This window comes from Bacillus rossius, chromosome 7 (assembly GCF_032445375.1).
Source record: "Bacillus rossius redtenbacheri isolate Brsri chromosome 7, Brsri_v3, whole genome shotgun sequence".
In the NCBI taxonomy this organism is placed as follows: Eukaryota; Metazoa; Arthropoda; class Insecta; order Phasmatodea; family Bacillidae; genus Bacillus; species Bacillus rossius.
The window spans coordinates 39,926,567-39,951,802 of NC_086335.1; the positions used below are offsets into that span (position 1 = coordinate 39,926,567).

General features: G+C 33.8%; 1 protein-coding gene across 2 annotated transcripts; it reads right to left on the reverse strand.

Moving 5' to 3' along the window:
• Positions 1-651: 651 nt before the first annotated feature.
• LOC134533868 (forkhead box protein A2-like) lies at positions 652-23,597 on the reverse strand. 2 transcript variants are annotated; one of them, XM_063371577.1, is made up of 5 exons: positions 22,816-23,597; positions 12,348-13,177; positions 12,026-12,258; positions 11,280-11,473; positions 652-6,377 (listed from the first exon to the last, which is right to left on the reverse strand). In XM_063371577.1, exons 1-5 carry the CDS (start codon positions 22,816-22,818, stop codon positions 6,042-6,044), a joined length of 1,596 nt encoding a protein of 531 aa, XP_063227647.1. In that variant the 5' UTR covers positions 22,819-23,597; the 3' UTR covers positions 652-6,041. The 2 variants fall into 2 exon arrangements, with proteins under 2 accessions (XP_063227647.1, XP_063227648.1); XM_063371578.1 differs by having other exon boundaries at positions 22,715-23,597.
• Between the last annotated feature and the right edge of the window lie 1,639 nt (positions 23,598-25,236).

Genomic DNA, 25,236 nt, shown 5'->3' on the forward strand with positions numbered 1-25,236 from the left:
GCCAGTTTTTACAGTACCTCCTTTACACGTAGATTGCATTTAAAATCCCTTACAAAACATGGGAATGTATACATTATAGCACACATAACCACCATTATTGTTCTGTATAACCTATAATTGGCTGTATAATGCATCAAGAGGTTAAGCATGATGCTTTTGCTCTCTTTCTAGAAACCAAAATCATTACAGGGGCTTTTTTTAGTTTAATTTCTGTATCTCACTTTGCAGAGTAAACAAAAAGTCAGAATTTATTACATTCATGCTCAATATTATAAGAAATTTACTTTTAATATATTATATAAATTAATGTTCATAATGTTTTTTCCATGTGTAGTTTATCATGTAAAATCTATGTATGAACATGAATAGTAAATTCATGTTAAGATATTCAATTTAGACTTACTAACAGGGAAATCTTATTACAAGTGTTTATGTATTTATAGGTGAAGTGCTAAAATTTTTAAACTTATTATGCAGGAAATTTTTATAAGAGGATTCCTGTTCATTACTCTGCACATACTATTTGATAACTTTTCAACTGTTATTAGTCGGATGGAATATCAACTACATTCACTTCAATTCAACATGCCACATACCTACGGGGGGGAAAAAGCATTAGTTTGAAGGCATATGCATAGACTGATGACCATATTCACAGCAATTTGTTTTTATCATCACTAAATCATTACATATTGTATAAAATCAATGTATGCAATTGTACAGCAATCATAACTTTGCCCCACACACAACAGTGCACACTTCACCTCACTGCTACATTGTATCAAAAATATATTTAATCTGTACAAAGTTAGCATATTATTTACATTTTTTTTCTTTCTGTCAGTAGTTTTCACAAAGTTGCAAGTGCAATTGGTCCCACAAAAAGTATTTAAAAATTTAGAAAAATGGGGGAGGGGCAGGAACCTTTTACACTACATTTTTTACTATGCCCCTTGAATTAAAAATGTTTATAATTTCACTTACTTGATAGAGATGCAGGCATTCAACAATACTAATAACTGCTAACAGAAATGCCTTCCAACCAGTTTCTCAGTATTTTCCTAAAATCAAAATGCTCAAGAACATACTGTTTTTCTACAAAAGAGGGCTTCTGCAATACCAAAAATACAAATGAATTGTACAAAAGGAAGATTTAGAGATCATAAATATTAGGAAAATGTTTTCATTAAAAAAAAAAGTTCATTAGTTCAGTAAAAATGTATCCATGGTCCTCTATAATAACTACTAGTGTAATAAATCTGCTCCATTAAAAGTGAATTATCACACAAAAAGCAACATGACAGTGTAGTAATTTATCTATAAAGTATGTAAAATAACCATACATTATCATTTACAAGATACCAATTCATTGCCAAAATACAATTAAATTTTAAAAAACACCATGACTAGTTTTCGAGCTCCCTCTACCACAATAAATTGGAATTATTATTAATTTTGGAAGCGATAACTATGATTGAGTCTCATTGTGGCTAAATCTGGCACATTTCATACTATGCAACATAACTCTCTTAATATTTATTTTATGTGCTTGCATCTTGCATTCCAAACAGTCCCTTCTGTACCTGTGACATAAAATGCTAAATTGTACAACAAACACCAAACTTGTATCTGTCAAAAAAATATACCAATATAGAGGACACTCAAATAGTACTTGCTATAAATAACAGCCAAAAATACTCAATTATAAAAGAAATCATTTTTGTAACTTTTTAAGCTCAGAAAATGGGTTTTATTGTACAATAAACAATACCTTTCTTTCGCAAAATTTGTTCTATTCTAAGATGCAGCAAGTTACTGACTTTTTAAGATTTGATAATGGGGTAGTGCTTTACATTTCTACTGACTTCTTACATTTACACATGGGTGTCACAAGGATATATTTTTTTGGGGGGACTTCAATTGATTTAGTTGTTTGAGGAATATCCATCCCCTGGAAAACAAGCGGGGGTCCAGGGGTCCTCCCCCGTGATATTTGGGGTTTGAAGCTGCAAAAAGGTAGTTTTTAGGCATTTTTCTTTCCTAAATATTCTAATTATAGTTGGTTGCACTATATAATTTATTTTTTATAAAAAATATTTTCAGAGAACAAATTTTTAAAAACACAGTTAACATATCTGCTGGTGCTATATCCACACAAAATCATTAATTTAAACATCAAGAGAAACTACGAAACTAAATATATTATTGGAGGGGACGAAATTGAAGACTTTTATTATTGGAGGGGACGTGTGTCCCCCCCCCCCCCCCCAATCCCACCCGATTGCGACGCCCATGCATTTACATACTCAACTTTTTAAAAAAAGTACAAACATACATAGCAGATTATTTACTAAGAAACAGGGGTTACTAGTCAAATGTCACATAAATATAAAATGTTAACCAAAGGTGCACCACTGTGCTTTTTTCAGATAGACTTAGCATGTTAAAGAACAATCTGTTCTTATTTAGGGTTGACATAGCCAAATAAATCCAAGGTTTACCAGAACAGCCTTGGTACACCTTTTATGCAGTACTAATTAACAACTCAAAATAAATGACACAAATATTAACATCTATTCCTATGCATTATAAATTAGAATGACACTTAACAAACAATGATCTTATAATGGTTGGTAAACTTTTTCTTTTTAGAGCAAGGATCAAAAGAAGGATATTGTAGATTCAAGAAATGTTTTAATGCAAGTAAGTTTTAATTTTCTTAAAAAAAAAAACATCAGTCCAATAAATGGTTGTTTGATAGTCATTGTGTTGGCCAAAAATTACACAAGAATGTGGCTGAGCAACACATAACATGCACACAAAGAATAAATAATCAAATATAATACATAATAATCATCCAAAATTGAACTGTTCATCTTTGCAGGTTTTTGATAACCAAAGTTGAATTGCATTGTGCAACAAATAGCAGTTTAAAAATTTAGATGCAGCAGTTAAATTAAAAGTTAAAAAAAAACAATAATGCAAATTTTTCATGTGGATATATTAAAAGTAAAATAATTTCAATACATACGTAAAAAAAATTGAGCTAAGTTGATGTTCACACACACTCGGAATTAATTTACAATTATTAATACTGATATCACAAGTCCACACACTACGATGATGTTATATCCAATCTATTCAGCAGCTGCCACTCAAAATCTATTTTAACTATTTGCGATCATTTGGTCCCTTGGGAATCATAAAGGCACAAGGCTCTACAGTCCCCGGCAAGTCAAATGCTGCACTTATCTATCAATTATGCACTTAATTACTCATTATTTTGACTGACATGTTCGGCACAGTTCACATGATGCAAGAGTAACAAAGTATGTAATTACATTTAACTTGCTTCTGATATCAAAGAAATTGAATGAATTAAACATTAAGTATTAAAACAAAAACATTTTTTTCTTCACAAGATAAGCAAATTATAAAGAAAAGATGGTTTGCTTTAAGGCAAAAATCCAACAAAATCTCTGCCTTTAATATATAATATACACCAATCCCTCACTTAGCACAACTAACGTGTTCCTAAAAATGTTTGGGTTATTTGAAATTACGTATTCTGAAGCATTAGTCTCCATATTAGCAAGGTTAATTTACTTAATGCGTTCCAAAATGTGTAGGCAAATATTCTTCACATATTATAAATGTGTAGAATAACATTCAACGATAAATACTTCACAGAGCTAACTGTATAACATGGTACATCTGTTGTTTACCAAGTTGAAGCAGACTTCTTTTTTGCATGTGGCGATTTATTGCTAACTGAAATTTACAGATGTGTTATTCAAGACTGGGGCAGTAAAATGAACATCACACTAAATGAATTTGCGCAATTTGAAGACGTGCTAACTGAGGGATTGGGGTACTGTAAAACCCCGTGGTGAAGTTTCTCTAGGTATTTAAAAATTTAGAATCATTAACAGGGAAAACTTATTTAAAATTGTTTGTATCAATGTTTTTTAATTACACTTACTATGCAAGAAATTTTCTTAAGATGGCTTTACTGTAGCTAACAAAAGCTTGCAAATTCATTATAATTACAGTTAAACCCTGTTAAGGAAATCCCTATTACAAAAATAGTCTGCACAATAAGTTAGAATTTGACATGTTCCTAAAACACATACAATTTTTTCCCCGTTAAGAAGTCTAAATTTCTAAGCACCTTGAGATACTTCTTAACAGATGTATTGTAGTTTTTTTTTTAAATAAAATAAAATTGTGTTTAGTATCTAATATAATAAAACATCTAAACACACTGCACAATGAAAATTGCAGAAATGTACTATCAATTGCTTATTAAATATTCATGTTTGCTCTATTTGTTTAGAACTAGCTGCATTTCATTTCATGTGAACACTGTCTTTACCTAACTTAACACAAGTTTTCCTAGGGAGAAAAAATGATGAAAAATAATACACACAGTGCACCTTTTCAGGAAGTTTAAAGAATGGGGAGGGGTGGGGGGGAGTCTGTTCCAAACTTTAAATTATATAATACACTGCTTAAGAAAAGCTTGTGCTGATATCTCCAACCTGCCACAACATTTCACAAGCAGGCACTGACAGCACAGCATCGGTGTACGTATGACGAAGGACTGCCACAGCTTGATTAGCATCTCCCCCGCTAGTGAACACATGGGTGTCTTAATACTGCCCATCTCTTCACTAAGCCAACTAGAGGTTCTCATCACCACAATAATGCATATTACCCTCAATAAAGACCACTAATCAGCATTTAGCACCTTCAGTCTATGTTGTCAATCTGATATAACCCAGTTCTAACAATCTGGACAGAAAACATGATCACAAGTGAAAATACACTGTCTGCATGAGGCTTAAAACCTAAATCTAAATATGTAGCATATGCATCAGATGTAATTATGTAATCCTTCAAAAACTATAGTCAATGGGTGGCTGGTAAAATGCCAGCAGATCTTACTTTTCCTGGACCACAGAGTATCATACAAACAACCAGTGGCAGACATGGAGGTTACATTCCCCTTCCAAGTTATGAGATAATATAAAATATGTAAGATCTTGGTGAAAGCAGTATGTTACACCTGGAATCACACTACCAAGGCAGTGAAGCATGTTAGAATGATAATGTAACTAAACCCATTTTTATTAATGTAAAGTTTTTTTTAATACAAAAATTCTTAATTTATTTTTTCAAATCTCCTCCAGAAATAAATTCTGCATCTGTTCCTGGAAGCAACTTAGATAAATCTGTGGTTACATAAATTCTGAAAATATGAACAACAGTGAATTACATTTATTTGCTGCATGCAGCTTTTCCCTTGGCCTCTTATCTTGAGCAGTTCTCAGTCATGCACACACTATTGTTAGTTATTGTTAATTGTTTTATGAGTCGACTAAATAAACTAATTAAATTCTAATTCAAGTTCTAAGCCAGTATCAGTTGAAAGAGTTACAGCATTTTAATCACCACATTAACACAAATTATTTTACAGAAACAGATTATTTTTAAAATGTCTCACTCCTGTAGTTTTACTTGATTAATAGTTCTGAAGTTTTACATAAGTTGAGTGTGTCATAAATCAGAGTATACCTGCATATATAAGAACTGTTGTCTCCACCGCCATCTATGTTAGCTTTAATTTTTTTAAAGACTAGAAAATTAATAAGAAATAAACATCCAAATCAAAAAACTGGAATGTATCAATACAGATGATACAAAGCTAGATATTTAATTTGTTTTAGGCCTCATGCAAAGAAGGTTTATTAAACTCTGACCCTTAAATATTTTCAGTCTTAAAGCACTGGTTGGTAAGCGTTGGCTTTGACAGCTTCACTATTAAATTACCGTATTTAATTTCCTGTGATGAATACTGAAATCTTACCTATGTACGCTTGCTGTTTCATGATAGCATTAACGTGCTTCATGTAACAATTCATTTCGCTCTGCAAACGTTCGAGAACACCATTTTTCATAAATATCTGTAAAACATTCCTAAAATAAGAAAATATGAAGGCAAGTGCAGCACTTGACACAAACATAACACATAGCAGTGTCTATTGGTCTTCCAGCTTTATGATAGGTGAAATGGGGCTTTCTAGTTTTAATATGGGAGAAATTGGGTCCTCTAGTTTCACCATTGGTGAAACAGATGTGTGAAAAAAATATGGCATTTTCCGCCTGACAGTCTGATTTGCTGAACCAGCCACAGACTTACAAACATAGTTCCCTTGTATTCGACCCTCTCTTAAACGACTCTTCTTTCTTGCTCTCACATTATCATTCACCATGTTCAACTTGCTAATAAGTCTAGAGTCTGTTGAGGCAAACGTCACACCCAAATTCAATGTATCGTCACTCAAACCAAAGTCTTCATATATACTGTCTCCTACCTGCAACAGAAAACATTCACACTTAGTAAGTACTTATACAAGTAGAAACACAGGGAAAAAAAGCTTGCATTTATTTTAAATGAGCATGTAAAAACCACACAACAAAGTTTGATGGTAAACTAACATGTGCAAGGACAGTTGTACAGCTCAATACATGCAAGCATTACGTAAAATTATGTTAAATTATTGGGTCATTTCATGCTACATCACAATTTATAAAATGTGAACGATGATCATCATCATCTCAGATTTCATTCCAAATTCTTGAGTTGTGGCTCTCAGTGTACATGATTTGGTAGGAGTAATTTTGCGAATGGAGCAGAAGCCAATTGGAATGGAAATGCGTCACCATGGTGCTGCCATCTGTGGAAGTCTCAGAAATAAAAAGATATAACTAAAAAAAACATTAGAATCCTAGCTTTTTGCAATTTTGACAATCTTAGTTAAAATTGAATTGTAGAGATAGTGCCATGTTCATCATATTGTAGACACAAAAAATTGTTTGCCTACACATATTCAAAGCCATGAAAAAAAAATTGTAATTGTAAATTTTTACCTTTAAATCTTAGATGTTGTCTCAGCTTCGTAATATTAAGATTTGTTTGCAGGAAGTATTACAAGACTGATTTCAGTTGTTTAAGAAAAAACCAAATATACAAACATATACTTAGTGTTATAGTATGTGTTTTTAAATGTTTCAGGTTAATTTTTTTAATGTATTTATTGGACTGCAACTTTTAGTTTGAAAAAATACTTAAAAGATAGCATCACATTTATAATGCTATAAAATACTAAACCAACAAATTGTTATATATCTTTGAAGCCATGTTTGATTTTCCTGGCTAATATATTATATGTATTTTTTAAAGTTTTGATTATATATTGTTATGACTATTCAATATTCAAGTTTACAAAATGTTATCCAGGATATTTTTACTATCATAAAGTTTCCTTTGGCACACCAACACGCTTAGTACATCCCCTGATGTTTGTGAGAGTAAATATATATGTGCGGATGTTGCCACATGTGGATCTGGCATCTTGACGATTTTGGATCATGGTTATAGCAGTTTCTGCATGCATGCACACAAAAACTTTTAACCTGTTAAATTTCTATTGTGTAATGCAAGCTTATTTCATTGCATTTCTGGTGCATACTAAATGTTTCACCCTCAACACATCTAAAGTATAAACTTAAAAAATTCAGGCAATGATAATTCTGGTCTAGGGGGAAATGTCACAGGTTCAGCATTTAAGCATTTACATATAACACATTTTGAACTCCTGTTGCTCTGCTAGCCCTGTCTCACTCTGCTCTGACTACTTACCACTCCTTCCTTTACTTATCACATGCCTCTGCAACTTGCATCAGCGCTTGGCAGCATAGTGGTTACATTTATTTACTCTAATTATTTACCTGTTTGTGTTATGTCAGTTAAAGCATGATGACACAGTGGTATGAGACTGGGCTTGCATTTCAGACCTCTTATTTGAATCCCAAATCAGACATCGTGATTTCAATTTTTTTTTTGGTCATTTTCTGAAGTCACTCTATGTAATTGCTGGGTTGGTTCCTTAATATAGACCATGACAGAAATATTCTCCAAAATCCTTTATTTTTAACGTGTTAACATCTTAGCTCTCAGTGTACAGCATTTGGTAGGAGTCATTTTGTCAATGGAACAGAAGTAATGAAACGGAAATGTGTAACCACAATGCTGCCATCTGTGGTGGCTGGCACAAACCAAAGTTCACAAAGACAAAGGGAAACATTATAGTATTAACTTTTAATAAATTTTAACAATTTGGGCAATATTTAAATAAAATTCCTTTGGAAAATCAGGTCCAAAATCTGTGCTTTGATTTTTAGATTCTTTTTCGCTTTTATCAGAGCAGTTTCTTTACACCTTTCGCTTTGCAAATTGAATGATTCAATAGTCAATGCAACTGCTCCAGCAGCGAATTCTAGAGGCAGGCACGGAAACTACATGTGATTCGCATCAAGAAATGTAATTGAAAACCCAATTTTTGTATATTTATCATGGTCTAAATTATTTTTAAGAATTCTTCGTTAAATTCTGCGTCCGACTTTCATATAAGTTTATTTGCTACAGACATGAATTTGCTTCTTACCGAGGTTAGATGTTAACACATCACTAGCAAGAACTGAAAGTCTTGCCCATAATTTTTTATGAATATTTATTAACTATCAATTAGTGTGGTTATGGCTAACAAATACAATTCACAATAAACCTCTAATATTATTTCCTTAAAAAAAAAAAAAAATGTACATTTCAAATGAATTTACAAACAGAATGCAAGGCATTTCACTCTAAATACACCTATCCCTCACTTAGCACATCTTCAGATTGCACGAATTCATTTAGCGCGATGATAATTTCAATGCCCCAGTCTTGAATAGCACGCCTGTAAATTTCAGTTAGCACAAAGTCGCGGCAGGCAAAAAAAAAAAAGTCGAGCACGATGCCACGAAGTCTGTTTCAACTTCAGTAAACAACAGATGTGCCGTAGGATACAGATGTGCCGTGGGATACAGTTAGCCAAACAAGAGGGGAAGAGATGCGCGCACAGGTCTGTCTATGCTATTGGCTGTTGTACAAACATCAGCTATGGCAAGTTTAATTGCGGCTATGGAGTGTAAAGGATCAAATGTTTTTACGTCAGTGCGTATGCCCAGTGCCGTACCGTTGTCGCCTGGCCACAAACCGGGCCGTGAACTCAGTCTAGCTAGTGGCAGGGAATTCACTCAAACAAAAGCAACGTCTGCCCACTAAGCTGCCGGTAATTGTACATGCTTCACCACTCATAATGCATCGTGTTCAAGTATTTGAGACAAAACTAGAAGTATTACGGTGCGCAGATTGTCATGAAGGCCACGCTTATGTTGGTCGCACTTTAGTTTTAAGCAAGTCAACTGTGTGCACAATCGTACAAAATAAGGATGGTTGTACTAGCGGGAATATATCTGACATTAGGTACAGGAACAGAAATGAACAGATGATTGCCGTGGAAAAGATTGTTAAATGAATGTTGCAATGGAAAAAATAATCATTGGCCTGACAGGATTGGTGTGAACTAGGTGGTGATACACGAATAAGCACTCTAATTTTTGAAAAATTAAAATATTACTATCCAGACTGTAATATTGGTTTCACTGTTAGTAAGGAAGGGTTTGGAAAGGTACACGACGTGAGTTGAAGGTCACGCCCGGGTGGGCAAGTCAGCCAGCCGACTGATGATAAAGTACATAACCACGTATCTCCCATTACGCGGTGTCGTATTTGTCATACAAAGTGCAATGGGAGGCATATAAAGATAAATTGCGTGACATATTTATACTTGAGTGTTATTCAACACATTTATATTACGTAAAGTATATTTTCCTACACAAATTTGGAACACATTAAATACATTAGCCTTGCTATTTATGAAAACTAATGCTTCAGAATACGCTATTTCGAATAACACGAGCATTTTTAGGAACGAATTAGTCATGCTAAGTGAGGGATAGGTGTATTTCAGGTTACACAAATTACAACCATACAAATGTTTCTTTTATGCTTACATGATAATTCTTTTAGGTATAAAACACACACAGGGTGGCCACTCTTCTGGGATAATAAAATTCCTGGTTTTTTCCAGGTTTTTTCAAGGGTGGTTTTTATCAATATTTGCCTACAATTTGCATTTTTGTTACACAAAGCACACACAATATGATGTTTTATTGGCGTTAAACAATAGACAACTTAACTATAGGCTTAAAAATTAAATCAATGAACTTGCTTAAAACAAAACCTACCACCAACAAAAAATTTATAATCTCACGTCACAAAAATTACTTGACACCAAACGCACGTGTTTTGCCTCTCTTGCGTGGCTGGCTAATGCTGTTCTTCCCATCCATGCTACCGATATTGATTTTAACATTACACAAATTGCAAATAGCGTGTGTCCTGCACTTTGGATCTTTCTCCACCCATTCAAACTCTTCCGTATATTTGTCATTGTACGTGGTGACCGAACTCGTTCACATTTTGATAGTCTGCGCCAATTACATGTTAGTTTAAAAAATTCAAAACAATGTCCCGCACAACTAAACTTTTTAAAAAAACTCGAGAAAAGTATCCGTGATACCGTGACGCAACAACATGAGCGCAAAGTAGAAACAAATATACATACAAAACTAGTGCTACCAACATGCAGTGCGACAAATTACTACCACCCTACAACAACGTTTTCAGCCAAAATGCTGTTGCTTTTGAATACAGAAACATAATAAGTATGGAAGTCTGAATTGTTAACGGTTTCTTACGTACTACAAAAGTTTTTAAATGCAATATGAACAAATTAACTTTCACAAAATATAGCTCACGAGCACGCTGTCGTGCTTCGACGGGTGGTGAACGTGATCATTTAACAGCCGTATGTTATTGTGATCGTTACTTCATAAAAAAATTCCCGGTTCTAATAAAAATTCCTGGTTGATTCCCGGTATTCCTGGTTTTTTTAAGAAATCCTGGCTATTTCCCGTATTTCCCGATTTCCCGGTTGGCTGGCCACCCTGCACACAGGTAACAGCAGAGCTTGTGTAAAAAAGCTAAGATATTTGGGTGGGAGGGGGAGGGGGAGATTGTATGAATTTATGCACAGGAGAGGCAAAATTAGTTATCATTGAGAAATCAAATTTGAAGAATGCTAACAAGCAAGTCCTCATAATAATATTGCACATATTTTAAACAAATGTCAACATTAATTGGTTTTGACTGGAAAGCACGCTGTTTTCTCTGGTTAGAATTGATATTAAAACCTTACAACAGACCTCACAAGAGATTTAGAATTAACATACAAAAATAATTTTAGGAAAAGAAAAAAATAACAGACCTCAATGTCAATGCCATTCAGACTTGATTCATCTAGATCATCCAGCCGATTGGTGACTGAAGACTGAGATGCACTGCTGGCTTGGTCTTCACTATCACTTTCCTCAGTTCCACTTGCACTACTGTGATAGTTGGCATGCGATCCCCTAGCAGACTCATACTTCAGGTCTCCACGCTCCAGCAACACCAAGTTTTCTAGATCAGCCAACAAACAAATAAACAATGTGCAAGTGCATACTGTTTCTGGATTAAAAAATTACATCTTTAAAGCTATGTAGAAAGATAAACTGATTTCATACTCAACCTATATATATATATATGGGTATGAGCATCTTTGAAATCTCATCAAAAAGAATGTCTTCAGTTCTACATATAATTATAGTTTGCTTAAATTATAAAATAAAAAATTAACAATAAGAAACCAAGAATACTATATTATCAGAGTGAGCAAATAATTCTGTTCGTAACACCATACATAAATTATGTCTATTTTACTGAAACACATATGCACAATAATTTCCCACAAAACTGAACAATTGAAGTCAGTTTGCACCATAGGCTCCAACATACATTAATTTTAAGGTAAAAGTTCATTAGTATTGATTTTATGAAAACTTTAGTCCTCTTGGCAATCATTGTGAGGCCCAAAACACTTGGGCCCTCTTAAAGTATATGCCTATGGTTGGCTTACAATAAACTATTAGCTACATTTTAAGGGCATTAACAAGCTGTCAAACACCACTGTACCTGGATAAACCATTGCCTTCTTAATACCAACAGGATCTTTTTTAGACCACTTTAGAACTTCCTCATCCATTTTGGCTATTTTCTCTGGATTCATGGCCCAAAGACATCCTTTTCTTTGGTTCCCATTTGAAGCTGGCTTCTCAATCTTTTCAAAACACTTGTTCAAGCTTAGATTGTGACGGACAGAATTCTTCCAACCATTTGGTGCAGTTTTGAAATAGGGAAAGTGCTCACTGAAAAACACAAGTCAAAATCATTCAATACCTCTATAGCCCAATAAAAAAGGTAACAACAAAACCAAAATTACCATAAATTTACATACCACATAAAGTTGTAGATTTCCGCTACGGGTAAGCTGCCAGTTCTACTGTTTTTCAATGCCATAGCAATGAGACAGGAGTAAGAATATGCTGGTTTAGGATAAGCCCTATCATCCTCATCCACTTCCGTATAGTGTCTCGCAAGAGACTTCATTGTTGGCCCCTTCTTCTGTTGCACTTGCGAGCTTTGCACCTGCAAATGTCGACCACTGCTTCCATTCGCTTGAGAAGCTACTTGGCTTGAAATGCTCCTCGACACAGAAAGTATGTTGGGAAGTCTACTAGTGGCAGATGACGTAAGTATCCTCACGTTGTTGGACTGACTCTGCATCGATGAAGGACGGCACAGGAACCCCACTGGTTTGGCTACGGGAGACGACTGTGAGAAACACAGTTTATCATCCACATTAACAGGTGACAGTGGTGGCGAGATGGCCCCGGAGAAACTTAAGGTGCTGGTAGTGACAGTGGCAGTTGCAGTGCTCCTGAAGGTAGATATGCTGATAGACTGCGAGGAAGTTGAAGGAACAGCCACCATGGCAATTGGCATAACGCTCGCAGGACTAACTAGCTTTCCACCACCTTCACTGCTCCCTCCAAACTCAAGATTGAAGTTTGACGATGAATTGCTGTTACCATTGCCAGTAAACCACATCAAGTCTCCTGCTTCCGTCCCAAAATTTTCATCAAGTTCCAAATTAGGAAAATCATTGGAATTCCAGCTTGTGTCAGTTTCATTCCTGCCCAACACAGCATAAATTTCATTCTTTATATCAGGACAAGGCAGTACATCCTGCAAGTCCTCAGAGAGTAACTTATCCATCTTGTCAATCTAAAACATAAGAACATAGTAATATTATTGTTATTAAGTACCTACCTAAAATAAATTAATTCAACAAGTAACAATCCATGTAAAAATTAACACTAAAAAAATTTCAAATTATTTAATATAATTTTTTATCTTTTTTTTCAATGGAAAGTGAATATTGTCTACAGCATGTGTCTTTCTATCTTCTTTTCTTATATTATGCACAGCCTTAAGACCATCCCTGGTCTGGCAAGTGATGGGGAATTGTACATTAAAATGTGTTTCCTACATCTACATTTTTTCAGATAAAAATTTCGTACTTGGCTTGTTTGCTGCAGTTTTACAACAGAAATCATTAAACATGTTAATATTGTTGAAAAAAAATATCTATAAGTATTTTATTGTACATTTTTAATATTCATTAAAATCTAAAATGTGGTCTGAAAAACAGGCTGTACGATATACAAACATTTAGACTTTGCTAGATTTTTATAAATTTATCAGAACAAGAAATATTTTGCATTTTCAGCTATTTTTTCTGGCCACGAGCAGGTTCATATGCGCCTTTCTTGCATGCGAAAGCATGCAGAACTTAAGGCTGGCAGCAACCTAATGATAATTAGCTGGGGGAAAAAATCCTAACCATTAGGTTTGTCGAAGAAAAGGTGTACTTCATGTTGGTGAGGCCGATGGAGTACACAGCATCGATCTGGGACCCGTATCTGGTGTCTAAAATATGAGAGCTGGAGAAAGTACAGCACAGGGTAGCGAGATGGGTAATGGGTATGTAGAAGAGAAGTCAAGGGAAAGAGGAGGGAGAGACATAGACCATCAGTGACAGCAAGTAGCTGTGGTGGGAAACACTTCAGGAGAGGAGGTGGAAGGAAAGGCTGCTGAGACTGTTCAAGGTGATCAAGGGGGAGGAGGGCTGGGGAAAACTGAAAGATGGGCTTCACAGAGGAAGGAGGGACCCTGAGTGGAAGATGAAGAGGGATTGGAGGTGAGAGGATGAAGGAAACATCATCATTCCTGCGGGACATTCCATGTCAGATCAACACACTTTGAATTAAAATTTTACCTCACCATTTTAGAACTTCTTCAAATTTTGTATAGTGGTAGTATGTACTAAGAATAAGAAAAATATTAAATTTTAATTTTTTATCTCTAACGGTTTCCAAAATACAGCTATGTAAAGTTTTCAAAAAAACGCTGGACGAGCGTTTTTGAAATTGCTCTAGAAGCTGTTATAATTAAGCTAGAAAGGTGGTAGTGGTGTCATTTTACTCCATTTTTAATGGGCTTTCTTATGAAATATAACACACCATAGGTTGTCATAAAATTTTTTTTTCTAAACTTAAAATCAAAATTTTGATTTTGAATAAAACAAAAAGTAGGTTGTACTTATGGGAAGCATGTGTCAAAATTTCAAAATGGGCATGCAATGGGTTCAATAGGTAAAAAATATTTGAAATGAGAGTTGATTTCTAAAATCAGTACGGTTTATGTAGTGTATGGTAGTATTAATTGTTTGCACATGAACAAATAGGCATTCCATTTACTTACTGAGTACAAATTCACTTGTTACTTGACATTGCCTGAGTTATTTTTAGTGTCTCTTCAGCTGTAAGTGTATAAATCCTTCCAGTAGGAGTTGTAGGATCAACTTTGCAGAGGACGTCCGTTACTGATATCCACAACACATCAGGCTTCCTTGGATATGAAAATGAAGCTGCCGGTCCAGGAGGGTGTAAAAATGTTACTTTTAATTCATCATCTTCTTCCTTCTTCTCCAAAACATAAGCAACCCACCACTTTTCATCATACACTGCCGTTATGTAGCCATTTACATCACTTATTTGCAATTTATCTGGTGATTGTTGAACAGCTACAGTGTCTTCAGTTTGACTTTCCGAAAAAACTTTAACTCTTAGTTTTGAGAGACTCAATGGTTCAGGTATAAAACAGTGGAATTTTTGAGTACCCTTAATAGTAATAGCCTGGTTGAAACGCTCCTCGAGAAACTTTTCAGATTCAATATGATCTTCTTGGGTTGAAAAGGTAAAATGTATTCCATTGATATTTTGTTTTGCCCATTCATAAAGTTGAATGGCTGTCAGGATTTGACTGTCATATGGCCGCTGCAGACTAGCTTTAACGGCTAGTCTCTTGACCGTGCCACCAATCCCATCACAAGGGCCCTTTCCATGAGCCGTAGCTGAGAAATGCCATTCAGCTTCAACATCAAAATCCTCTTTATGGTAGCACAAGTTTATGAAGTTTTTTTTGTTTTTATATTGCCCAGCACACCCGTCAGAGTAATAGAAAATCTTCTTTGGTAATGCCTGGAAATGTTTTGTCAAGAATTCAATAAGTTTCTTTTGAAACGTATAAACAGACACGGTATTGTGCTCCAAGCAATCTGATACCACAACAAAACTGACATGTTTGAGTTTGTCTTCACTTTTGTAATAAATTACAAAAGGGTGAAGAGTTACATGTTCATTAGCCCAGTGGTAGCTCTGAGCCTCGTCTTGTACCACAATTGTGTAGTTTTCGGAAAAGTCTAGGTTTATCACAAACTGATTCATTTAAATTTTCTTTTTTATCATTGATGAAAGCAGACTGCATTTTAGCAATAAAATCATGTTTTATTAGAGGTGAAAGTTTTTCCAAAAAGAAAGTGATAAAGTCTTCTGAAGATTTGTTTAAAGTCTCAAGAGTGCAACGATCTACAGACACCCATTGACGAAAGGTGACATTTTCTATCAAATTTTCTTCAAAGGAATCTTCAAGAATTGTTTGTATAGGTGTAACCCCAGGACAATCGGCACATTCACCCATGACACATGTTATTGCTGGTGGATTGCATTGCATTTTGACCATACACTGCTTGTACGACTTCAATTCACCATTAGTTAGAGTTCCTAATCGGGCATTTTCTATAATCAACTTCACATTTTGGTGGATAGTACATACGCACACTGCATGCGTGCCACTTTTGCCTGCTAAAATACATTGTTTTGGTCTTAGTTCAGCAAATTTAGAGAATCATACTTTAATGTGGGGGATTTCTCCTTGAACAGAGTATAAGCTTCCTTCAGATTACACAAGATAAGACGTTTTGATATTTTGGTTTTATTTCCATTTGCCTCAACAACTGATACACAATCTTTTATGCTGGGCATTGCTCTGCTGATTTCATCATTTAGATAAAAGGAATGAATAGTATTTACAACATCTTCTGAGAGCGTCTTACCAGGCTTGGGATTGGGAGTCTCTAATATACCTTTCTCTTTTAAAATTTTTTTTGCTTGTCTTACCATATAGTTTGGCGCATTAAATTCCCTCATAATCTTCCTTATCCCCCAACCCTCTGGGAGGCAAGTAAGTATCATTAATTTCTTAACATGATTGTTTGAAACGGAAAATTGATCTTTGAGGTTTTGTAAAACTGATTGGTCAAGATCGTCCTCTTGACTGGACGATGATGGATCTGCTGCTACAAAAAGTTTTCGTTTCATTGAAGAGTGAATTTTTCTTGCTTTGGTTGTTGCATACTGCTTGGATTGGATTTTCCTTTTGTCAATAGGAGACTCTTCTAGCTCCAAAAGAGAAGTATTCATTTGATCTACTATTATTTTCGAAATAGAAAAGTTAGGGTCCCTGTCTGAATCCGAACTGGACATTTCATCATTCAATGCCACTAAGCAAGGCTTAGCTGAAGGGCCAGGTTGATTGGCATTTAAGTTTGTCTTCAAAGCTGTAATTTCTTTCCAACATTTATTGCAAATTTTAGCTTCCTTTGGAATTTCAGGATATAAACTGCACATCCATGATGTGACATTTCTTAATGTCTTTTTATCCCTGACTGTATGATTTTCTTTTTTTAAGGGATTAAAACATTGTAATCTAATAAACACAACTTTTTTCTCCATTTTTTAAAGTCTAAAATTTAAAATTGTTTAAAACCGTTTTGCAATTTACAAGTTTCAACAAAAAATTGTCTTTAAATAATAATTAATTGAATAAAAATATTGACATGTATAATGTACATTACATAACTGTATTATCATTAGTACTCACTACTGTCACACATTACTAGTAGTTACACTCACTAATACTTTATCACATCACTGTTCTCAGCATAACTACTGATTCTACTGACAAGAGCACCAGACTCAGACGAACTGCTATGTGAGCTATTCTTGTGAGGTGCAGGTCTCAACTTGTCAGCAAAGCTTGCCCCCTCCCCCCTCAGGCCCTCTTCTTCCTGCCTGCTGGAGCAGATTGATTACAGTCTGTATGTTAGTCTTAAAACTTTCTAGCTTATTCTTTACTGTTTTTTAAAAATTACTTCAATGATACCTACATATTTTAAAATCCACTTATATAAAGACATTAACTAATAAACAGTCACCTCAATAATAAATTAATATCAATACGAACTTTCCCGAAGGTACACGATGTTGTTGTCGGGATAAATACGACCATACTGGACCATACCATCATGGCGACCCTCGATTATCGCTACATTGCCGCGTAAACAAAGTTTATTAATTTTTAAACTAATTCTAGTTTCCAGTTTACAGTTTTCATGTAGTTATTTTTCAAGAAGAGACTCTGCAAACTGTGCGAAGTGAAAGAAAACTTCTGAAACGTTTTATTATAACCATAACCATAGCCATAACTACCAACACCTATGTTTGTGTAAATTTATTATAGATAGTAAAATTATTAGCATTACTGATGTTGGTAAAATAGAACATAGTAAAATATCTTTACCAAATTAAAATTCCCAAAATCTCACCTTTTTGCAGATAATATTTAACCATGAAGCCATAATCTGCCCATTTTGAAATTTTAACTTATGCTTACCATTAATATAGCCTACTTGTAGGAATTTTTTCAAAATTTTTTGGGACGCACTTTTTGATATATTCAAAATCAAAATTTTGATTTTGAGTTTAGAAAAAAAAACTTTATTACAACCTATGGTGTGTTATATGTCAAAAGAAAGCCCATAAAAAATGGAGTAAAATGACACCACTCCCACCTTTCTAGCTTAATTAGAACAGGTTCTAGAGCAATTTGAAAAACGCTCGTCCAGCGTTTTTGGGCGCTGTTTTGAAAACTTTACATAGCTGTATTTTGGAAACCGTTTGAGATAAAAAATTAAAATTAAATATTTTTCTTATTTTTAGTACCTACTACCACTATACAAAATTTGAGGAGATTCCAAAGTGGTCATGTAAAATGGGTGTGTTGATTTGACATGGAATGACCCCTGCTGAGGACAAGTTGGGGAAGGGGAAATGGGCTAGAGGGGAAGGTATTGGAAGTGACAGGTGCAAAGGATCTATGGAGATAGATGGAAGAGTGCCACCAGATGTATTTTTATTTATTTTTCAAGACCATTTTTGCCTTTCACTCAATTTGACTTGTAACTAACTTTTTAAGTCACTTTTGGACTCACATCAAAATATCACTTTCACTTTTTCCTGCATAGCCTATTATTCCAAAAGTAACAAGTTTTTTTTTCAAATCTTAAAATACTATTGAAATACTTGTTTCATGGCAGAAATATTGGTACATCAAAATTGCTGAGAAGAGCAGTTCTAATAAACTATGAATTAACTACCAAAATACTGTAGTTATTATTTTTAAGTATCTAAAATTAATTCTTTATTATTTTCCACTGGCACATTATGATAAAACGAGCAGTTTTACCACTGAATTTCCATATTTTACATGTTTGATTGTTTTTAAAGTATACATTTTGCTATATTTAGGTAGCGTCTAAACACCACATTGTCAATTGATGTCATTTGATGACATGGTTCCACTGCTCCTGTCTGACTAGCTTCTTGCCAAATTTTTCTGCATTCATCATTTTTATTTTTGTATTGTAGGCCTAAAACTATTTTTTTTAGTATTTTAATAATCTTTATTTAATAGTTTAAACTAACCTATTTAGTTAAATAAATTATAAGTGTGATTCTTAGGTGTCCCATTTTATTATTATTATCTATGGTCAGGCTTTCAAATGAAAAAGAGGTTAACTGGCTATTCAGAATTTTTTTTCTCTGAACTCATAATTTAAATGGCTGTTTTATACTGATTTTACAAAGTAGTAACCATGTGAATTTGTGCAGTATTCTAGTACTGAACATTTATTTGAATATTTCATTGAACTGATGGTGTATTGCAATATTTTTTTCTTATAAATGTTAACAACTGCACATGCCTTGCCACAGATCTATCCACCTCCAAAATAGGTTGGTTTATGGTGTTTCTTTATCTCACACTAGCTGCCCGACCCGGCTTCGCAAGGCTATACTAATGGAAAAAAATTAAGCCACATCTCCCATTTACAGTAATGGTAAATAAAAAAAAATTCAGTGAAAATTGATTACAATGCTGTATAATGTACCGGAGAGAAAATGAATAGCACCGATGGTTTCCCGACTCGTGCACGCAACGTACAACTGATGTACCCGTACTTCGCTACGGCAGTCTACAGGCAGATCACTCTTGCGCCGCTCATTATACATGCCCCTCCTTGTGGGTACGCCACTGCCACGCGATGCCCATTGCCATGAAGATGCAGAAGGCATGAACAATGCAAAATCCTGTTCTCATGCAGACAAAGTACCCACTGTTGCCTGGTTTTAACCACCCATGGGATCTAATTTTTAGAAAATGTCATCCTGCGTAACATAAGGAACATTACTGTGAAGTTTCAAGTCTGTAAAATATATATACTTGAAAAAAAGGGCAATAAAAAAACAAATTAAACACAGAGGAAAAAAAACAATAGTTTAGGTTTGCGATTTAAAGTGATAAAAAGTATTTAAATACTAATTGGACTCTTATGAGGGTACTGATTGCTTCGTTGTTAATATCACACGGGTGTTTTTTCTTGTATGGGAAAATTAAGAATGATAAGGCATCTAGTGCGTGGCAACAATGTTAACAGGCAATAGGAAATAAACTTCTAGCACCTGCGGCATTGTCAACACACACTTTGTACGTGTACTGCATGTTGTATATAACTCCAACACATTTGATTCTAAATTGGACTTTTAGTAAGGACCCCTAATGTTATTGATAATATAATATAGCCTATAGCTTTCCTCGATAAATGTACTATCCAACACTGAAAGAATTTTTCAAATCGGACCAGTGGTTCCTGAGATTAGCGCGTTCAAACAAACAAATAAACAAACAAACTCTTCAGCTTTATAATATTAGTAGAGATTCCTGTTTCCTAAATAATGTATCCTTTTTCTGTATGAAATGATGTAATTTACCATGATTCTTCCATGAAGGCTAAGATAACTGCAAGTCTGGATGGTCATGCAATTTTCTTATTTCATAGAGGTTAGTTGGTTCCTGTTAATCACATTTAAAATACATTAAAAGCATAATTTAATTTTCGAAAGTCTTGAAAAGTAATTTATATTTAAATCTAACTGAATTCTGAAAAACTCGCTAATTGTAAGATTATGGAATCAAGAAAAATTGGAAAATTTGATAGACCAAAAAGAGTAAATATTAATACAATAGCAAATTTCTTAAAACTGCTAAATTAAACTCTTCCATAAAAGTCACTTAGTGGAGAAAAGGTATGAAAAAGGAGATTTAAGGGAGGATAAAGCATATTAATTGCAGTAATATCACAAATCGGCACCCTTTTGCTCCCCAAAGCATGAATGGCAGCCATTCCCGCCTACCTGCAGCAGCTTTACCATTGTGATTATTATATGTATTTCATTATTATATTCTTTTTCACTCTTAAGTTAATTCATTATGTGATTTCAGGCCATTTCCAATATTTCATAATTTTTAATTATTTTTTACCCAACAATATTCTTATTATTCAGTTACATACTTAGAACCCAATCAGAATTTTAAAAAACTCCCCTTTGCAGAATAATTATGCAATATTATTAGTACGTACTTAAAAACACAATTTTCAGAATGGTATCTTTTTATTATGTTTTAAACACTACTCACCAGTATAACAAGAACACCTTAAGAGGCCACGCCAGTGTTTCAGGGGCACTACGCAACCCGCATTAACCTCATAAGTTTCAATGCTATTTTCATTTTGCTTATAACTAATTAACTAATATAGATTTAGAAATTATGCTTGCTTGATATGTAAACCAACGATGCTCTTATCAAAGATTAGTATAAAACCATTATTTATGCACGTTTATGAAGAAAGGGGCTTTGATAAGAGCATCGTTGTCTTACATATCAAGCAAGCATCATTTCTAAATCTATATTAGTTAATTAGTTATAAGCAAAATGAAAATAACATTGAAACTTATGAGGTTAACGCGGGTTGCGTAGTGCCCCTGAAACACTGGAGTGGCCTCTTAACTCCACGATTACCTCAAACTCAACACCTAGAACTAGGAATGATAACTCAGAGAACAAAAAAAAATCAGGTAGTTTTGTTTATGCAACATATCTTGTAACCTCAGGTGAACCAAGATGTAAGGTATAATTATGATTGTACAATGTCCAATTGAATGAAATAACTGTGCAATACACCTAAGACATGGTAAGTGTGTAGAGTGGCAGCTTCTGGGAAATAGGTAGAATAATTTTAAGTGAAAGGTTGGTTAGGTTAGGTCATCCACATTAATACTACCTATCTTAATTTATATACTTAAGTGCTCAATTTTTTTTAAATTCTATTTTAAGCCTTCAAATTTTTAAAAAATTGACTATTTTTTCTAAAAGCCACGACTATACATTTTCCGATTGCGTTATTAGTGAATATCATCCTTCGGTACAAATTTTAAAGGGGGGATGCTCTATAAGATAGTTCATATATACCTGCCATGCAAAAACATATAAATTGCAATCAATTAACTAACAAATAAACACATAAGAACCAATTTTTATAAAGGTGAATAACTAAAGACATGTTGAACCGTAGTAAAACATTTAATGTCGATTTCAAAATTGATCAGGGTTGTTTTTAAACCCATAAATTTTATTAAAATGCTCAAGATAATCATGTTATACGTTATCCAGTTTTCCAGCCTAACTTACGAGGAATTATAATAGGCTTGTTTTCATAGTGTGATACTTTATTATTTAAAGAATTAGCGTGTATTATCGACGGGAAAATTTTTGGGCATATTAGATTACTTGACAATTTTTATAAGTCACGGACCCTAAACGGCGTAAATACTCTAAAAAAATTACATTTCCAATTCGTAGCATATAATTTACAAACTACCGAAGAATTAAAAATAAACAATAAATTAAAATATAACAATGAAACCAATTATTCCCCTTCAAAAAAAAGACAAAATATTCGTTGCCATAGTTACGGGAACCTACATAACCTAGACTACCTCGGGCACACATCTTCCCGCCTAATGAAAATGAACTCGTCCACCATATATTTCGAATGAATAAGCCCACAATTTTATTTTTGAAGAAGTAATTACATGTTTGAATATATTTTACACTAAAAAATACTCTGTAACACATTTTTAGTGCCAGAGAACTGTGTAATTTGCAATAATAATAAATTACCTCGTAACGACTTTTTCAATGATCTTATTTTCAGCGACTGGCGCAAGTTCTGAGAATTAAAAGCACCATAAATTTATTGGAAAGATTTAATTTTTACTCACCATGAACAACTTCGATTTAATACGATGACGACACAAAAGTTTCAACTTATATTTCACCTAACATCAGTAAATACGGTATTCACACACACACATGCACGAGCCTTCAAAACACCCCAGAATGTCTGTTATTTCTGACAAAGGCACAAACACAATTTCGAATTCAGGATTCCTATTGGTCCAACTGAACACACACTTCTTCCCGCTCGTCCACCATTGGCCATTCTACATAACACTACACGACATGTTTCAAATCAAACTGCGTGCACATGGCGGACGTAAACAATCTACAAAAACACTATTCAAAACATAAAACAATCTTCGAATTAGGTCATACACGAAGAATCTGAATAAATATTCAGTTTAAATAAAATGCAAACACTACCAAAAAATGTGTAATGTAATGAAGTCCCTCGAAAGCTTCAGGCCATTATGTATCTTTGTTTCAATTTCAATAATACGATGATGGCGGACCCGGCGGTTGGATTTCGTTGCTTTCGAATGGTGTTCCTACCTATTTATGAATCCCTGTATTAGAACGAATTTTTTTTTTTTAAAGTTTTGATTGAAAAATAAACATTAACTATAAATCCCGATAAAGTTAGTTACTTAGAATTTAATGTTTGTTTGTATACTCATCAAAACCACGGTTATTCCATTTTCGAAAGGGGTGTAAGAACTATGAGAAGACAAAATAAATTGTGGTATGCAACGGGCCGGGAAATACAAACTTAAGTTTTCACAATTTTTTTTTTTTTTTTTTAATAAATGCTGTGCATGTTTAGCACTATGAAAATTAAATACTAAAAACCACAAAAAATGAAGCAATTATGTGTGGCACTGTTTACTCTCCTATTTATTATCTAGAGAGGAATTTATGATGTGAAGACCACTCCACATTGGCAAATAATTCAGTTAATTTAGCATTTTGATATAAAGGAGCAAAATTTTTATTTTATGTTTTTCAAAACGGCTTAAATTGCAGAAAAGTAAAAAAAATCCCACAAAGAACAACCATAACTAATTTAAAAGGTGTGTCATGTTTTCCTGACACCAAGGGCAATGGCATGACTTGTCTGAATGAAACCATACCTGTATGTTTCAAAAACTAAAACCAAATTGCAGAACCTAGGCCTAAAAATTACACACAATTTAAATTTTTTTTATTAATTTGTTTGACTTTATTGTATTTTAAGTGTATTTTTTAAAAATCCTCCAGGCCATTTGAAAGCTGAAAGGATAATCATTACTTAGCACACAGTAGACCTACAGATTATTTTGATTTACATGCTAGCATAGGAATTTTATAAGCCAAAATTATTAGTTGAAACCTTAAGTGATCCTTATTTCAAATGAAACAAAGTTCATCCGTTAGTAATATATTATATAACATTTTTTTATCCTTTGTACAATTTGTTCCTTTTTTTTTTTTTTTTTTTTACATCTTTCATTCACCTACCATTAGAGAAGATACCAAGAGACAAAATTATAAAAGTTTGTTATATCCATGGGACACCAAGGCATGGTCCACTGGGGCAGCTACAGACTAGAAACATATCACAGAGTCATGTGCACCAATCAGTAAAGCTGCGTCCCATTGAAATTCCCCAATTCAAATGGAGTTCCATGAAAGATAGTATTAAACATAGGAAAGCCTCTCAATGACTTTGGATAATTGTGAGAGAACAAGACTGCCACCTGGACTTGGACATAGTTTATAAACTATGCAACCCAAGGCAAAAAAAAAATTAAAAGTGACACAAGATGCAAGAACACAATGCAAGTATTAGTAACTTTCTACTACTTGAAATTCTTCTTTTGAAGTAAAAAGTTATTATAATATTAAAATATTCAACCTTTGTATGTATGGAATGCATGCTTAAAGAGTTTAAATCAGTATTTTATTTCTTAAATTTTCAACCAGTGAGTTCAAACCAATTATTGCTAGCAAAAATATTAAGAAATTTTAATGCCTTCTATACAAACATAAGTTGTTCTGAAAGTGTTTTATTCTGCAATCTAACAAATTTATGTTGAAGGGTTGGCAATGTTTTGCAATGCACATATTTCAAAAGCAGTGGCATTAGTTGCAAATTGCTTTCTTGTACTTTTTTTTTATATACCTAGTTAATAAACTAGATGAAAATTTCATGATGGTGAACTGTTAGCTGTCATAACTGTGGATATACACTTGTTCAAATCTATTTTAATTTTTTAAGTCCAAGAAGCCAATTTTAAGAGTGATTGGCTTTACAATGACAAGATCATTAGAGATGGACATACACATTACAAGAAATATTGGGGAATAAGTCGGCCACAGGTTCAAACCTGACCTCCCCAAGCCGAATTGAACAAACAATACAAGCAGTAAAACAAGCATTGTAATAAATAAAAAAAAATAACTCTAAAATGAGAGAAAAAACT

Bases quoted from the DNA above. Each gene is read 5' to 3' on its own strand.
- LOC134533868 (XM_063371577.1), bottom strand. The intron at 12,259-12,347 runs GTATGTAAATTT...TGTGTTTTTCAG, and splicing joins GAAATCTACAACTTTATGTG to TGAGCACTTTCCCTATTTCA. The intron at 11,474-12,025 runs GTACAGTGGTGT...TGGCTGATCTAG, and splicing joins GAAGGCAATGGTTTATCCAG to AAAACTTGGTGTTGCTGGAG.